Consider the following 18,918-nt stretch of genomic DNA (forward strand, 5'->3'; position numbering starts at 1 on the left):
ATATCAAGTCATTTTGTTTAATTTATAAATGGATTTCCCCCTAATACTTAAATTATCATCTGTACAACACAAGGCAAAGTCTATAACAGGCCTGAAAAGAATTCCAATGAGGGATGTCGCCTCTTTTCATTCCTTCTGTAATGAAATTGAGGAAGGGAGGCAGGCTGGGTAAGCTGTGTTACAGTACGGCTTGGCTCCACTGTCCCTGTGAGGGAGGATCTGGGGCATGGCAACAAAAAAAACACACACACACACACGCAAGTGCACACACATGTGCCGCACGTGAAGACACACACACACACACCCTTCTTAACAGAAAACCCTCACAGACTGGTTTGAGTGAGTGTAAGCCAACAGCTGTTGGTACTTGATATTAAAAGGATAAAATGCAGCAACTCAGTACTAACACTTTACTGTAACATCTACAAAATCAGGTATGCCAGCCAAACACCCAAACTGATAATAGCTTCAAATGACGATAGCAATTACAAAACAACATAAACATGCTAAAAGCTCTGTGTTAAAGACAGCACATTTTACAGTATTTTCATGAAAGGCCACCCTGTCACCCCTCTCTCCTCATCACCCCACACCCCCTCCCCATCTTCCCCATCCAAACTCTCCACCACCCATCATCTCTATCCTCTCCCCTTCCACCCTCCCTCTCTGCCCACCTGGCTCAGGGGTCTCTGCGTGTGAGGAGGAGGAGGCAGAGCTGGTGCCGTCCTCGGTGGCGGTGCCCTGAGAAAGGAGGCCTCGCCCCGGGGGCAGCTTCATGCCCAGCTGCTCTGCCATCTCCACATGATCGCCAGGGTGGACGTAGTCAAACACACTACTTCCTGTCAGCTCCACCTGCAGGGAGGGAGGGACACAGAGAGACAGGGAGGGTCATTATTACAGTAGCACCGTGTGTGTGTGTGTGTGTGTGTGTGTGTGTGTGTGTGTGTGTGTGTGTGTGTGTGTGTGTGTGTGTGTGTGTGTGTGTGTGTGTGCTACGTTTTTGCTAAACGTAGCAAAACAGGAAACGTCCTCTCACTGTCAACTGCGTTTATTTTCAGCAAGCTTAACATGTGTAAATACTTGTATGAACATAACAAGATTCAACAACTGAGACATAAACTGAACAAGTTCCAAAGACATGGGACTAACAGAAATTGAATAATGTGTCCCTGAACAAAGTGGGGGTCAAAATCAAAAGTAACAGTCAGTATCTGGTGTGGCCACCAGCTGCATTAAGTACTGCAGTGCATCTCCTCCTCATGGACTGCACCAGATTTGCCAGTTCTTGCTGTGAGATGTTACCCCACTCTGCCATCAAGGCACCTGTAACATTTCTGGGGGGAATGGCCCTAACCCTCACCCTCCGATCCAACAGGTCCCAGATGTGCTCAATGGGATTGAGATCCAGGCTCATTGCTGGCCATGGCAGAACACTGGCATTTCTGTCTTGCAGGAAATCACGCACAGAACTAGCAGTATGGCTGGTGGCATTGTCATGCTGGAGGGTCATGTCAGGATGAGTCTGCAGGAAGGGTACCACATGAGGGAGGAGGATGTCTTCCCTGTAACGCACTTGAGATTGCCTCCAATGACAAGAAGCTCAGTCCGATGATGCTGTGACACACCGCCCCAGACCTTCATGGACCCTCCACCTCCAAATCGATCCCGCTCCAGAGTACAGGCCTCGGTGTAACGTTCATTCCTTCAGGGATAAAAACTAATCCGACCATCACCCTTGGTGAGACAAAACCGCGACTCGTCAGTGAAGAGCACTTTTTGCCAGTCCTGTCTGGTCTGCGACGGTGGGTTTGTGACGGAGGACGGTGACTGCAGGGAGCTAGCTTGTCGGGACGCCACCCTCTCCCTCGACGAGCTCGTAGACATGTTGATACGACTAGACAACCTGCTAGCTGCCCGGGGGGGTCGTCCAGAACGGGTCCTGTTAGTTCCACCTCCCGGCCCTCCCGCTCCAACACCTATGGAGTTAGGGGGGGTCGCATGGAGGGGAACCGGAGGAGGAGGCTCCTCCTGCACCAGCTGTGGTCGGAGAGGGCACACTGCCGATCGGTGCTGGAGGAGCTCATCTGGGAGTCGAGAGCACAGGCAGAGCACTTCTGGTCACCCCAGGTGAGTCAGCACCAGAATCACCCAGAGCTCCCTGTTGGTCACATGTTTTTACTAATCTCAGGGGGATCATGGTGAGCGGATTAGTCTATTCCTTATTGATTCACCTGCGTTTCCAGTGATGCTGGTGATTCCCTGGCTGGCAAGTCACAATCCTAGGATTTCGTGGAAACAGGGGGCTCTCCAGGGGTGGTCAGAGGAGTGTTCAGGGAGGTGTAGAGGAGTTTCCATCGGTGCCATGACGGTGGAGAGTCCAGACCAGGTTTCCACTGTGCGCATTCCCTCTGAATATGCTGATTTGGCTATCGCCTTCTGTAAGAAGAGGGCGACCCAATTACCACCTCATCGACGAGTTGCGGATTGCGCGATAAACCTCCAGGTAAACGCAGCACTTCCCAGGAGTCACATGTACCCGTTGTCACAGGAGGAGACAGTGGCTATGGAGACATATGTCACTGAATCTCTGGGACAGGGGTACATTCGGCCCTCCACGTCAACCGTCTCCTCAAGTTTATTTTTTGTGAAAAAGAAGGAGGGAGGTCTGCATCCGTGCATTGATTACAGAGGTCTAAATTCCATCACAGTGGTGTTTAGTTACCTGCTACCTCTCATCACTACGACGGTAGAATAATTTCACGGAGAACGCTTTTTCACAAAACTGAACCTCAGGAGCGCGTATAATTTGGTGCATATCCGGGAGGGAGATGAGTGGAAGATCGCGTTTAGTACCACATCTGGCCATTATGAGTACCTTGTCATGCCGTATGGGTTGAAGAATGCTCCAGCCGTCTTTCAAACCTTTGTAGACGAGATTCTCAGGGACCTGCATGGGCAGGGTATGGTGGTGTATATCGATGATATCCTGATCTATTCCGCCACACGCACCGCGCATGTGTCTCTGGTGCGCAAGGTACTTGGGCAGCTGCTGGAGCAGCTGAGAATCTCGTCAAGGCTGAGAAATGTGTGTTCTCCAAACCAGTCGTTTCCTTCCTGAGTTATCACATTTCCACATCGGGTGTGGTGATGGAGTGTGACCGCATTACAGCCGTGCGTAATTGGCCGACTTGGACCACAGTAAAGGAGGTGCAGCGGTTTTTAGGGTTTGCCAATTACTACCGGAGGTTTATCCGGGGTTTTGGCCAGGTGGCGGCTCCCATTACCTCACTGCTGAAGGGGGGGCCAGCGCGTTTACGGTGGACAGCCCGAGGCGAAGAGAGCTTTTTGTCGTCTGAAGGCTCTGTTTTCCGACACCCCCGTGTTGTCTCATCCGGACTCCACTTTGGCGTTCATAGTGGAGGTGGACGCGTCCGAGGTTGAGGTTGGAACAGTGCTATCACAGGGCACGGGCACGCCACCGAAGCTCCGCCCCTGCTCATTCTTTTCGAAGAAGCTCGGTCCGGCGGAGCGAAACTATGACGTGGGGGACCGGGAGTTGTTAGCTGTGGTAAAAGCTCTGAAGGTGTGGAGACATTGGCTTGAGGGGGCCAAGCACCCTTTCCTCATTTGGGCTGCCACAGTAATCTGGAGTATATCCGGGCAGCGAGGAGACTGAATCCTCGTCAGGCAAGGTGGGCCATGTTTTTCAACAGATTTAGGTTCACCATCTCCAATAGACCAGGTTCCCTTAACACTAAGGCTGACGCGCTGTCCCATCTCAATGACACCGAGGAGCGGTCCATCGACCCTACTCCCATCCTTCCTGCTTCATGTCTGGTGGCACCGGTGGTATGGGAGGTGGACGCGGACATCGAGCGGGCGTTACGGTTGGAACCTGCGCCCCCACAGTGTCCAGCGGGTCTTCAAATACGTGCCGCTTGGTGTTCGTGACCAATTGATTCGGTGGGCCCATACGTTACCCTCTTCGGGTCATCCGGGTATTGAGAGGACAGCGCGGGGTCTTAGGGGGAAGTACTGGTGGCCCACCCTAGCTAAGGACGTGAGGTTTTATGTCTCCTCCTGTTCGGTGTGCGCTCAAAGTAAGGCTCCTAGACACCTGCCTAGAGGGAAGTTACAGCCCCTCCCGTTCCACAACGGCCATGGTCTCATCTGTCGGTTCCCTGTCCCAGGGGAACACTACGATCCTGGTCATTGTGGATCGTTTTTCTAAGTCCTGCCGTCTTCTCCCGTTGCCCAATCTCCCTATGGCCCTACAGACTGCGGAGGCCCTGTTTACCCACGTCTTCCGGCACTACGGGGTGCCTGAGGACATAGTTTCTGATCGGGTCCCCAGTTCACGTCCCGAGTTTGGAGGGCGTTTATGGAGCGTCTGGGGATCTCGGTCAGCCTGCCCTTGGGTTTTCACCCCGAGAGTATTGGGCAGGTGGAGTGAGTGAACGAGGATGTGGGTAGGTATCTGCAGTCGTATTGCCAGGACCGGCCAGGAGAATGGGCGAGGTACGTCCCATGGGCGGAGATGGCTCGGAACTCACTCCGCCACACCTCCACGAACATGTCACCTTTACAGTGCGTGTTGGGCTACCGGCCGGTCCTGGCACCGTGGCATCAGAGCCAGACCGAAGCTCCTGCGGTGGAGGAGTGGCTGCAGCGCTCAAAGGAGACCTGGAGAGCCGTCCAGGAATCACTCAAACAAGCTGGTGGGCGGCAGAAGAGGAGCACTGACCGCCACCTCAATGAGGCCCCTGTGTTTGCACCGGGGGATCGACCTGAAACCTGCCCCTCCCCTGCAGGAAGGTGAGGTGCCTGAGGTCCCTCCGCCCCCTCTGGACATCGAGGGGTCCCCGGCGTACACAGTACGTTCCATTCTGGACTCTAGACGCCGGGTGATGGGCCTACAGTACCTCGTGGACTGGGAGGGGTACGATCCGGAGGAGAGGTGCTGGGTACCGGTGGAGGACATCTTGGGTCCATCACTGCTGAGGGATTTCCACAGCCTCCATCTTTTCTGTTGGTTATGTCTGTGTTGGTTTCACCTGTTTCTCGTTTGGGGTTTGGTTCAGGGCTATTTAAGCCTTCTATTCCTGCCTGCTTTTGTGCGGGCTTGTTCTCTGTTCTGTTTGGTTATTTTTTGGACTGTTTGGTGTCATGTTTTGGGTCGGTCATTATTTTCGCCTGTTGGTGTTGGCGTGACCTTACCTTACCAGAATAAATACGGTTTTCGTTAAAACTCTGCTCTCTGCGGCTGACTCTGCACCCACCAGTCCTAGCTACGTAAATGAATTAAACATATTCAAAACATAAAATATAGAAGGCTGATTAAAAGTGGTTGCAACTAATAGCCTATATACCTCATAGTTTCATTAAATGTCAAATGGCAGGATGAACAATAGATTTAGAATGAGTAAAATGGATATAGAACCTCTAACCATGGGCATTCTAATTCTACTCATTCTAAGTCTATGGGATTAGCTCCCTCGGTTGACTGCGCTGCTTTTACATCAAGCATGAGGCATAAGGAAGTTTTGCAAATGCATGAAGGTAGATAACAAAACAAAGATAAACAAAGCCATTACCCAACAATGTTATCTTTACTGTCTTTATTTTAGTGATGTCCTTGTCCAAAAGGACAAACTCAACGAATAATAAAAACTCTTCAATAACGGAAACCAACCAAACAGAACTATGTCTGTTGTCTGTGTATTGGTTCTTGATCTGTGTAGTATCTTAGTGCTTAGATACTCTTTTTGACATACACATCTTGGAGAGACTGAAGAGTAAATGGATAGTTCACACAAATGACAAAACAACACAGTGTTCTCTTTACCCTGTAAGCCCTCTATGGACAAAGTATGACAGCAATCCACGCTTTGATTAGGACTAATGTGTCATTTTGCAATTTGTGTGAACAATCCCTCTAACTTTCAGTCTCTCCAAGATGTGTATGTCAAAAATAGTATCTAACAACTACGTAAGATACTACTTAGATCAGGAACCAATACACAGCAAACATACATGGTTCTGGTAGATAGATCATGACACAATCATGATAGCGTTAGATAAGGAAGCAACAGAGAGAAGAAGACACATTGCAAAGAAGTCTTTTCAGAGTCTCCTTTAGAAGGCTGACTGCGTCCCAAACTTTTGACCATGGTCCACAGGGCTCTGGTCAAAAGTAGTGCACTGTATAGGGAATAGTGTGCAATTTGGGACACAGCCTCTTCTATCTACTGGGCTAAAGGGAATGAGATTCTCTCAGGGGGCTGGAGAAGTGGAGGCTGAGGTGGCTGGGGATAGAGATGGGGGGGGGGGATAGGCAGCTGGGGAGGTGGAGGGGGCCAGGCCTGGTGGCTGGGGATAGATGGAGGGGGCTGGGGCGGTGGAGGGGGGCAGGCCTGTTGGCTTGGGATAGATGAAGGGGGCTGGAGAGGTAGAGGGGCCAGGCCTGGTGAATGGGGATAGATGGAGGGGGCTGGGGAGGGAGAGGGGCCAGGCCTGGTGGCTGGTGATAGATGGAGGGGCTGGGGAGGTGGAGGGGGCCAGGCGTGGTGGCTTGGGATAGATGGAGGGGGCTGGGGGGTTGGAGGGGGCCAGGCCTTGTGGCTGGGGATAGATGGAGGGGGCTGGGGGGTTGGAGGGGGCCAGGCCTTGTGGCTGGGGATAGATGGAGGATGTTAGGGGGCAGGGGAGGTGGAAGAGGCCAGGCCTGGTGGCTGAGCTGGGGTTAGGAACTCCTACAGATTACAAATGGCTGAATCTCCCCTTAGACAAAGGAGTGACATAATCACATCCCCCTTAGAAAAGAGAGACCATTGTACATCAGTCTTTAACCTAAAGAGCAACACACTACCATGGACTACCGAACTAGGGATGAGAGATGGCGATTCCCATTTATAACTGGATTAAGCTACAATAATAAATGAGATGACTGCAGCCCATGAGGTCAGTGTGAATATGCCAGTCCAGCGCTGACTGCCTGCTGAATACATTTCAGAATGGAAATGAAACAAGCCAAAAGCTTTATATCTCTCTTTCACAGGCTTGGTGGCAGTCAAACCTTTTGTGGCCCATTATAATTCATGAACACGACCATTGACTATTTTAACTGTATTAGAATGAGCCTTGGCTCAACAATGCAGTCATCTGCTTTAATCTCTTCTGATGACTAGATGAGAACAATGCGCAGCCGGGGGAGAAATAATACAGGCTCAAATATTCATTGTGTTGCGTCGTGGGCAGTAAAGTGGCCGGTGTTGTCTATTACAAGAGAGGCAGCAGATTATACTCTGTGATGGCAGAAAGGACACTTGGATTACAGTGGCTGTGTTTGCATTGTAATTTAGGCTGGTGTGTGTGTGGTGTCATCAGGGTTGGAGCACAGCTGGGCCAGGCATCATTAGAAACATGCTTATTCCGTAGAAAATCACTTATTAATATCTACGCGTCTGACACCTGTCTGGCTGGCTGGCTGGAAGGAAGGAACATAGTCATATAAAACACCTGATTCAACCACCACCAGACATAAAAAGGCAGTAATTAATGCTTCTTCGTTTAAAAAGAAGGAAACCTCTTAATTACATAGGGCTTCAGAAATGTCATCTTCCTCTATTAAATGTTCTGCTCTATTAGAATCCCCACTGTCAAATATCATCACCTGTTAGACAGCCTGCATCCTGTCTGTCTCTCTCTCTGTCTATCTGTCTCTCCCTCTGTCTGTCTATCTGTCTCCCTTTCTCACTCTCTCTGACTCTCTTTCTTTCTCTCTGTCTCTCTCTCTCTTTCTCTCTTGTCTTCTTCTTTCTCTTTCACTATGTCTGTCTGTCTGTCTATCTATAAACACTACATGACCAAAAGTATGTGGACACCTGCTCGTCAAACATCTCATTCCAAAATCATGGGCATTAATACGGAATTGGTCCCCCCTTTGCTGCTAAAACAGCCTCCACTCTTCTGGGAAGGCTTTCCACTAGATTTTGGAACATTGCTGTGGGACTTGCTTCTATTCAGCCACAAGAGCATTAGTGAGGTAGGGCACTGATGTCGGGCGACTAGGCCTGGCACGCAGTCTTCGTTCCAATTCATCCTAAAGGTGTTCTATGGGGTGGAGGTCAGTGCTCTGTGCAGGCTAGTCAAGTTCTTCCACACTGATCTCGACAGACCATTTCTGTATGGACCTCTCTTTGTGCACGGGGGCATTGTCATGCTGAAACAGGAAAGGGCCTTCCCTAAACCATTGCCACAAAGTTGGAAGCAAAGAATCGTCTAGAATGTGATTGTATGCTGTAGCGTTAAGATTTCCCTTCACTGGAACTAAGGGGCCTAGCCCGAACCATGAAAAACAGCCCCATACATTATTCCTCCTCCACCATACTTTACAGTTGGCACTATGCATTGGGACAGGTAGCGTCTTCCTGGCATCTGCCAAACCCAGATTTGTCTGTCGGTGAAGCGTGATTCATCACTCCAGAGATCATGTTTCCACTGCTCCAGAGTCCAATGGCAAAGAGCTTTACACCACTCCAGCTGACGCTTGGCATTGCACATGGTGATCTTAGGCTTGAGTGCGGCTGCTCGGCCATGGAAACCCATTTAATGAAGCTCAGATGAACAGTTATTGTGCTGACGTTGCTTCCAGAGGCAGTTTGGAACTCTGCAGTGATTTTGACAAACGAGGACAGAAGATTTTTACACGCTACGCACTTCAGCACTCGGCAGTCCCATTCTATGAGCTTTGTGTGACCACTTCGCGACTGAGCTGTTGTTGCTCCTAGACGATTCCACTTCACAATAACAGCACTTACAGTTAATCAGGGCAGCTCTAGCATGGCAGAAATTTAATGAACTGACTTGTTGGAAAGGTAGCATCCTATGACGGTGCCATGTTGAAAGTCACTGAGCTGCTCAGTAAGGCCATTCTACTGACAATGTTTGTCTATGGAAATTGCATGGCTGTGTGCTAGATTTTATACACATGTCAGCAATAGGTGTGGCTGAAATAGCCGCCCGCATCCACTAATTTACAGTTTTTCTCAGTCGCTTTGGTGCATTTCTTAGATCAAAAGTGCAATTCTTGATACTACTTGTACAAATTCCAAATCATCTAGTCACTTGTGCACATCATTAAAGCAATTTCTTATTCCTTTGAACAAATTGCAATTGATAATGTACAAGTGTCAACTTTTTTCCACATTATCAATTGCTCATGTCATGTTGATCAAAATATAGTAGATGGTTCTCTGTTGAATAGTCTTACCCCTCAAAACATCTAGGCATTAGTTCCTTGCATAAGCCATTACATGCAAAATTGTTGAACTATTTGTCATAAACTGTCAAGCATAGTTTTACACATTTCTATTAGACCTTTTGTACAAAAACGTGAATTGATGAATCGTGCAGGTGAAATTGACCCTCACTCATGAAGGAATGTAAAGTGTTAGTTCAACCAACAATCAACCAGTTGTCTAAATTGCTCAAAGGTGCATCTCATGAAGAATCAATTGGCAAGCATCAGACCACAACACAGAGTTGCAATTTTCCAATAATGGATGGACCAGGAAACGAACAGGGTCAACAGCCAAGAGGAGGAAGAAGAGGAGCAAGGATGCATGGTGGAAGGCAAAACAGAGGAAGAGGCAGAAGAAGACATAGGCGCATATCTGATGACATAAGTCCCACTATTGTAGACCATGTTGTCAATCATGGCCTTACAATGGCTGAGGTGGGTCGAAGGGTGCAGCCGAATATTGGGAGATCATCCGTCTCCTCAATAGTTCAAACGTTTCGAAGAGAGAACAGGTATGTCCACCAATATACAGTGCACTGTTACTGTATATAAGCAGTATACTGTATACTTCCTACAATGCTTCATATTACAGTAGTCCACTTGTATTTCACAGCATACAGAAATATACTCTATACAGATACATACTGCACCTTACATGTATGTTTTACAGTAAAATGTGTGTTCGCATAGTTTTTGTCTATGTGAAAGTGTGCGATGCATCACTGCATTTTTCCCCACATAGGACTGCAAGATTACCACAAACCGGTGGCAGAGGACGCCTTTTACACCTCAACAGGAGGAGGCTATTTGCACCATGGTCCGAGCAAACAATGCCATGAGACTCAGGGAAAGACAAAGGACCATTATAGAAGACAACGATGTCTTTGAAAACATCCATACGGTTAGCATCTCAACCATCGACAGGGTGCTGCATAGAAACCAGATGAGTATGAAACAGCTGTACCGTGTACCATTCCAAAGGAATGAGGACAGAGTTAAGGAGCTACGGTACCCGTATGTACAGGTAAAACATATATCTATGTAACTACTTTACAGCAACATTTTATAGTGATACATAGTACAGTAAGCATAAACTGCACACATTTCCATTGCTGTGGAAGGAACATACAATATATGTAAATTTTATGTCACTCTTCCTTACCAAAACAAATTCAACTGTGTGTTCTGGGATATAGTGTATAATGGAGTTGGAATCAAGTGAACCCTCTCACAACTTTGTATAAGTGGATGAGGCTGGCTTCAACCTGGCCAAATGCAGAAGGCGGGGTCAGAATATCATCGGTCACAGAGCTACTGTGGATTTGCCAGGCCAACGGGGAGGAAATATCACCATGTGTGCTGCTATTTCGGAGCATGGTGTCCTAACCCATATCCCCCTTATAGAGCCATACAACACCCAGCATCTACTCAACTTTTTAGAGACTCTCTACAGGGCTCTCATCCCTGATGATGAGAGGGGTCTGTTTAGAGAGGAATTGCCAAAGTATCTGGTCATTTGTGATAATGTGAGTATCCATCGATCAAAAATCATAAAGCATTGGTTTGTGACACACCCGAGGATGCTCATAGAATTCCTCCCACCTTATTCACCATTCCTTAACCCAATTGAGGAGTTATTTTCAGCATGGAGGTGGAAGGTGTACGATCGTCAGCCACACACACAGATGACCCTGCTGGCTGCAATGGATGCAGCATGTGAGGACATCACAGTAGACGCCTGCAGAGGAGGCATTCCAAAAGATTCTTTCCACATTGCATTGGAAGGGAAAATATCCGGTGTGATGTGGATGAGAATATGTGGGCCGACAGACAGGAACGTCTGGATGTGTAGAGACAGCACAACAGTGCTGCGGGCAAAGTTGTGCCTTAGGGGTGGTTTCCTGTGTTTCTTTCTAATTTAGTTTTTTTTCCTTTGTGCCCCTTGGGTTGTCCAGTCACTTTCCATCAATAACCCACATACAGTAATATGTAAATAGTACTGTTGAAATTGATATATGCCATAAAGTGCAGCCTTGTGCATTTTCAATACAGTAACTGTCATCCAAACTGTAGCCTAAGTTTACATCAGGTAATACTGTCAAAGTACACAGTTACATTGACAACATGCCTAAACATTTTGACGACCTTGTTCGTGAACAATGACTCAATGACTTATCATTCTGATGACACTGACATGATCATTGGCATGAATATTTACTTTTGAGAGATGTACTAAGGATTTTTAGTGACTGACTAGCAGTAGAAACATATCTATTGTATATTGCAGTTTGTACAAATTGTTCTGAGAAATGCACTTATTATTTTGCACATGTTAGGGATGATGTGAAAAATGCACCAAAGCGACTGAGAAACAGTAAAAGAGGGTCCACATACTTTTGTATATAGTGTAAAAATAAAGAAAAACCCTTGAATGAGTAGGTGTGTCCAAACTTTTGACTGGCAATGTACTTTTGTATATGTAGTGCATCTCTCTCGCACTCTGTTGCCCGCCCTCCCTCCCTCCCACACACACACACACCCCTCCCCCTATCCCCCCTCCTCCCTCCACCCTATCCCCCTCCCCAACCACCCCTATCTCACCCCTCCCCCTATCCCCCCTCCTCCTTCCACCCTATCCCCCCTCCCCAACCACCCCTATCTCACCCCTCCCCCTATCCCCCACCTCCCTCCACCCTATCCCCCTCCCCAACCACCCCTATCTCACCCCTCCCCCTATCCCCCCTCCTCCCTCCACCCTATCCCCCCTCCCCAACCACCCCTATCTCACCCCTCCCCCTATCCCCCCTCCTCCCTCCACCCTATCCCCCTCCCCAACCACCCCTATCTCACCCCTCCCCCTATCCCCCCTCCTCCCTCCACCCTATCCCCCCTCCCCAACCACCCCTATCTCACCCCTCCCCCTATCCCCCCTCCTCCCTCCACCCTATCCCCCTCCCCAACCACCCCTATCTCACCCCTCCCCCTATCCCCCCTCCTCCCTCCACCCTATCCCCCTCCCCAACCACCCCTATCTCACCCCTCCCCCTATCCCCCTCCTCCTTCCACCCTATCCCCCCTCCCCAACCACCCCTATCTCACCCCTCCCCCTATCCCCCCTCCCCAGCCACCCCTATCTCACCCCTCCCCCTATCCCCCTCCTCCTTCCACCCTATCCCCCCTCCCCAACCACCCCTATCTCCCCCCTCCCCCCTCCACACACCCTCCACTCCCCAATTGAGACATGGATTGTGTATGTGCCATTCAGAGGGTGGATGGACAAGACAAAAGATTGAAGTGCCTTTGAACAGGTTATGGTAGTAGGTGCCAAGCGCACCAGTTTGTGTGTGTCAATAACTGCAATGCTGTTGCAGTTCTTGACAGTTTCCCATGTGTATCAAACAGTTTCCTGTGTGTATCAAGAATGGTCCACCACCCAAAGGACACCCAGCCAACTTGACACAACTGTGGGAAGCATTGGAGTCAACATGGACCAGTATCCCTGTGGAACACTTTCGACACCTTGTGGAGTCCGTGCCCCAACAAATTGAGGCTGTTCTGAAGGCAAAAGGGGGTGCAAATCAATATTAGGAAGAAGTTCCTAATGTTTTGTACACTCAGTAAATATTTTACTTATAAGAGCTCTTAAATGTTAATCAAAGCCTTCAAATGTGCATATTTAATGATGAAATATTATCATACTATAGAGCACCATCCCATGAGGAAAGTAACATTTCAGATGACTGTTGGGAGGGAGAAAAATATAAAATCCCTCCCACACTTCTAAAATATCAGTGTGACTTTGTAAAGTACTAATCAAATAAATTGATGTTGGCTCTAGGGTTCAGAATTAATTACTGCATTTAACATTAGATAAATGGAAAATTATAAGGTTGATAGAGTATAATTACTCTTGTATTAATGATTCATATTACATTGCCCTCAATTGATAACACTTGGCATAAAGCTATGGAAGTTTAATAAAAATATATATATTTTTCTTAATATGGCAAACTGCTGTTCTTGTAGGGTTTGAATAACTAATTCCAGACCTATGTTATTATGGATTTATTCAACTAAAGAGGGAGGGTCCACCAGCTTTGATAATACTGCAAATCTTCAATACTGTCTAAATGACAGACGAGTAAGAAACCTGTGGTCTCAAGTGTCACAACCCAGCATCACTTGGATAGAGGGTCAAAGCAGCAGCGTCCTCCCACCCATCTCTTGTGTGTGTGTGGGTGTTTTCTATGCCAGAGTGGTATCACACCACCTCTTCATGCAGAATATCTAATAACCAGGTCTCTAGTGAATATTTCTAGTTATCTCCTGGTTCCAAAACAAATGGAAAGGCTACACAGATATGGCTGTAGCATCGTGGGCATCAGAAGCTGAGAGAATTTTAAAATAAAAACAGACCATCAATGGCATAAAGGAAGCTAGTATTTAAGGGCAATTGGAGCTGTCTTCCCTGTGTGCTGGATGGGACCCAGGGGAAGCACCCAGCTACCTGTCTGACCTTGGCAAATGGTGGTCCTTGGCTGAGACTGTGACCCGCTGAACCCCCTCTCACACCCAATCTCCCTCACACAGTACATAGGGCGACCTGCCTCATGCAAATCACCACTCTCCCATGAGACCTGTATAAACTACAGCCTAATTAAATATTTTTTAACGATGTGAGTCATTTTTTGCCAAGGGGTGGATTCGGGGGAAATTTAATATGAGATCACAAAAGATGTTCGCGGCGTTGATTCTGTAAATGATTGACGATCGAGTGTTTATGATAAAAGCACCAGCGCCAGGAATGAGAATGAAGTCAGCCTTATACTTAATTTCTCTAATAACCCAAATGCTTTCAAGAACCAAAAGAAAAAGATGCCAACATAGTCCATCATATGAAAATTATGGATAACGCAGACATTGCCAAGCTCAAAGCAGCAAAGTAATATTTGTCAGCCAAATGACAAGGTTTTCTAATTTCACAAACCAAACAGACATACATATTAGAACTGTATATGATCTGATGCTGCTCCCTCTTCCTCTCCCTCTCTCTCCCTTTCTCTCTCTCTCTCTCTCTCTCTCTCTCTCTCTCTCTCTCTTCATGTTACCTGCAGAGGGCTTTCTCCAGTCCACTCAAGTGTTACAGTGGTCACAGATTACAGTAACCTTTAACAGGCCTGTGACAGCCAAGATACACATTTAGTGGAAAAGCAGTGTCTCTCTTTCTCTCTCTCTCTCTCTCTCTCTCTCTCTCTCTCTCCCTCTTTCTCCCTCTCGCTCTCTCCCCCTCTCTCGCTCTCTCTGTATGTCTGTCCCTCTCTCCACCCCCCCCTCTCTCTCTGTCTGTCCCCCTCTCTCTCTCTTCAGCCTAAAATACCACATTGTGCCACTTCTCCAGCAGGCCTTAATCTCCCTCCAAACTAATGCCTGTCACTTCAGGAGGGAGAAAGGGAAGGCTTGGAGAGGAGAGGATTGGATACTATACTACTGAATCAGACTTGATACAGTTGAAGTCAGAAGTGAACATACACTTAGGATGGAGTCATTAAAACTCATTTTTCAGGGCCTCCCGGGTGGCGCAGTGGTTAAGGGTGCTGTACTGCAGCGCCAGCTGTGCCACCAGAGACTCTGGGTTTGCGCTCAGGCTCTGTCGTAACCGGCTGTGACCGTAACCGGTCTGTTGGGCGACGCACAATTAGCCTAGCGTTGTCCGGGTTAGGGAGGGCTTGGCCGGTAGGGAAATCCTTGTCTCATTGCGCACCAGGGACTCCTGTGGCAGGCTGGGCGCAGTGCGCGCTAACCAAGGTTGCCAGGTGCACAGTGTTTCCTCTGACACATTGGTGCGGCTGGCTTCCGGGTTGGATGGCGCTGTGTTAAGAAGCCGTGCGGGTTGTGTATCGGAGGACGCATGACTTTCAACCTTCGTCTCTCCCGAGCCCGTACTGGAGTTGTAGCGATGAGACAAGATAGTAGCTACTAAACAATTGGATACCACAAAATTGTGGAGAAAAAGGGGTAAAAAAACTAAAAAACTCATTTTTCAACCACTCCACAAATTTCTTGTTAAGTTAACCTCTTTGGTCTAGAGGGCAGTATTCGGAAGTTTGGATGAATGAGGTGGCCGAAGAAAACTGCCTGTTACTCAGGCCCAGAATCTAGGATATGCATATAATTGGTGGTATTGGATAGAAAACACTCCAAGTTTTCCAAAACTGTTAAAATAATGTCTGTGAGTATAACATAACTGATGTAGCAGGCAAAAACCTGAGGAGAATTTTTGGAGGTGACACCATTTAAATTGCCTGTTTATGGGGAAATCAATGGAATACCTCCCAGATTGCAGTTCCTAGGGCTTCCAGTAGATGTCAACAGTCATTTGTCTGTTGACTCAGGCTTCTTTAAAAAAAATGTTAGCTAGAATTTGTAGTTTTTCTAAGTGGCTCCCATTTTGGCTGTAGTGTTGTGGTGAACGTCGGTGAGGGAGCGCACTTCGTTATTTATCTCCGGTAATGAACATACTATTCTCTGTCTTACATTTTATTGTTTATTTACATATTAGGGTACCTGAGGATTGATTAGAAACGTTGTTTGACTTGTTTGGACAAAGTTTATTGGTAACTTTCGGGATTCATTTGTATGCATTTTGAACGAGGGAAACCAGTGGATAACTGAGTCAAGCACGGCAACTAAACAGACTTTTTGGGGATATAAAGAAGGACTTTATCGAACAAAAGGACCATTTGTTATGTAGCTGGGACCCTTGTGATTGCAACCAGAGGAAGATCTTCAAAGGTAAGTGATTTACTTTATCGCTATTTATAACTTTCGTGAAGCCTCTGCTTGGTTGGATTGCATGAAATGCATGTAATGCTTTTGTATGCGGGCCGCTGTCCTCAGATAATCACATGGTGTGCTTTTGCCGTAAAGCCTTTTTGAAATCTGACAAAGCGTCTGGATTAACAAGAAGTTAAGCTTTTAAACGATGCAAGAAACTTTTATTTTCATGAATGTTTAATATTACGAATTTTGTATTTTGAATTTCGTGCTCTGCAATTTCATTGGATGTTGGCCAGGTGGGACACTACCGTCCCATCTAGCCCAAAGAGGTTTTTAACAAACTATAGTTTTAGGACATCTACTTTGTGCATGACACAAGTAATTTTTCCAACAATTGTTTACAGACAGATCATTTCACTTATAATTCACTGTATCACAATAACAGTGGGTCAGACGTTCACACTAAGTTGACTGTGTCTTTAAACACTTTGGAAAATTCCAGAAAATTATGTCATGGCTTTAGAAGCTTCTGATAGGCTAAATTACATAATTTGAGTCATTTGAAGGTGTATTTCATGGATGTATTTCAAGGCTACCTTCAAACTCAGTGCCTCTTTGCTTGACATTATGGGAAAATCAAAAGAAATCAGCCAAGACCTCAGAAAAAGATTGTAGACCTCCACAGGTCTGGCTCATCCTTGGGAGCAATTTTCAAACTCCTGAAGGTAAACACCATGGGCCTAGGCAGCCGTCTAGGCAGCCGTCATACCGCTCAGGAAGGAGACGCGTTCTGTTTACTAGAGTTGTACTTTGGTGCGAAAAGTGAAAATCAATCCCAGAACAACAGCATAGGATCTTGTGAAGATGCTGGAGGAAACAGGTACAAAAGTATCTATATCCACAGTAAAACGAGTCCTATATCGACATAACCTGAAAGGCCGCTCAGCAAGGAAGAAGCCACTGCTCCAAAACCGCCATAAAAAAGCCAGACTATGGTTTGCAACTGCACATGGGGAGAAATGTCCTCTGGTCTGATGAAACAAAAATAGAACTGTTTGGCCATAATGACCATCGTTATGTTTGGAGGAAAAATGGGGAGGCTTGCAAGCCAAAGAACACCATCCCAACCGTGAAGCACGGAGGTGGCAGCATCATGTTGTGGGGGTGCTTTGCTACAGGAGAGACAAGCACACTTTACAAAATAGATGGCATCATGAGGTAGAAAAATTATGTGGATATATTGAAGCAACATCTCAAGACATCAGTCAGGAAGTTAAAGCTTGGTCGCTAATGGGTCTTCCAAATGGACAATGACCCCAAGTATACTTCCAAAGTTGTGGCAAAATGGCTTAATGACAACAAAGTCAAGGTATTGAAGTGGCCATCACAAAGCCCTGACCTCAATCCTATAGTAAATTTGTGGGAAGAACTGAAAAAGCATGTGCAAGCAAGGAGGCCTACAAACCTGACCCAGTTACACCAGCTCTGTCAGGAGGAATGGGACAAAATTCACCCAACTTATTGTGGGAAGCTTGTGGACACTAAACATTTGAACCAATTTAAAGGCAATGTTAACAAATACTAATTGAGTGTATGTTAACTTCTGACCCACTGGGAAGCTGAAATAAATAATTCTCTCTACTATTATTCTGACATTTCACTTTCTTAAAATAAAGTGCTGATCCTAACTGACCTAAGACAGGGAATTTTTACTAGGTTTAAATGTCAGGAATTGTGAAAAACTTAGTTTAAATGGTATTTGTCTGAGGTGTATGTAAACTTCCGACTTCAACTGTATATGATAGATGTACAGGTGTGTGTGTGTGGGGGAGTGCACACACAAATATTTGTGTGTGTGTGTGTGTGTGATGTACAAACATTGCTCATTGAGAAAAGAGGGTGAACTATCTTCTAAAAAATTTAATATTACTTGTTAAACAAAATATATTTCTCTGAGCAATTGTATTTCCAAATATTTAGCACACAATATGAGTAGAATGGGCCTTCAGGGGACGACATGCCTGAGGGGCCTGTTGGAATCCTCGGGCAGATTATGTTGGTATTCCAGTCGTGAAGGATCGGCGGGGTCAAGAGTGTCAAATACATTCCGACCCCACTGTAGACACTGTATTTTTAAACTGAAATGTGCTGTATTTATTTGTTAACTGGAAAATTCAAAGCAACACAAAGTCACTGTGTAACACTTTAACCTTACAGAGTAAAAATGACGTTCATTTTAGCCCCTTAAAATGGGAAAGTGGAGGAGAATAAGAGTCAAACATCGTAGAGTAATAATGTTCTTTACATTCCCCTTTCCATTACAATCAAAAGTGACAAACACTAACACCCGTGATGACAAGACATGTAACGGTATATGTTTGGTTTACCTGTGTATGTCTATTCTATCACAGGTGTGTATAAAAAACAATACATGTCTGAACAAAATGTATATTTTTCAAACAAAATACATTTTTGTTATCTAGAAAGCAGCTCTGACAAGAGAGAGAGAGAGAGAGAGAGAGAGAGAGAGAGAGAGAGAGAGAGAGAGAGAGAGAGAGAGAGAGAGGAAATAACTTTAACAATTAACTTCGAAGGACAAAAAGGGTACATTTCCCCTGTGCTCTTTTTCTCCCTGGACTGATTTGTATCGGGCTCTCAAAGCCCTCTTAGATCATCCTAATCCAGTGTGGCAAAGTAGCTGAATATGAGATTCAGATTGTCTTAGAAATTCTACGCTACCAATCAGCTTTCTGACACCACTTTTCTCTTCAACCTTCAGAACTTGTGACAGCAAAGACCAGAAGCTAACTCACAAAGGAGCACACAAATGGCAAACGCTG

General features: G+C 46.5%; 1 protein-coding gene across 1 annotated transcript in view; it reads right to left on the minus strand.

The window, feature by feature from the left end:
• LOC109904582 (neuronal PAS domain-containing protein 3) overlaps positions 1 to 18,918 on the minus strand; it is a 332,747-nt gene that overhangs the window by 55,290 nt on the left and 258,539 nt on the right. Inside the window, exon 6 of the mRNA XM_031787943.1 lies at positions 675 to 852. Coding sequence (XP_031643803.1) covers positions 675 to 852 — 178 coding nt within the window. The remainder of the gene's footprint in view (positions 1 to 674; positions 853 to 18,918) is intronic.

This window comes from Oncorhynchus kisutch, linkage group LG14 (genome assembly GCF_002021735.2).
Source record: "Oncorhynchus kisutch isolate 150728-3 linkage group LG14, Okis_V2, whole genome shotgun sequence".
NCBI classification, from domain to species: Eukaryota; Metazoa; Chordata; class Actinopteri; order Salmoniformes; family Salmonidae; genus Oncorhynchus; species Oncorhynchus kisutch.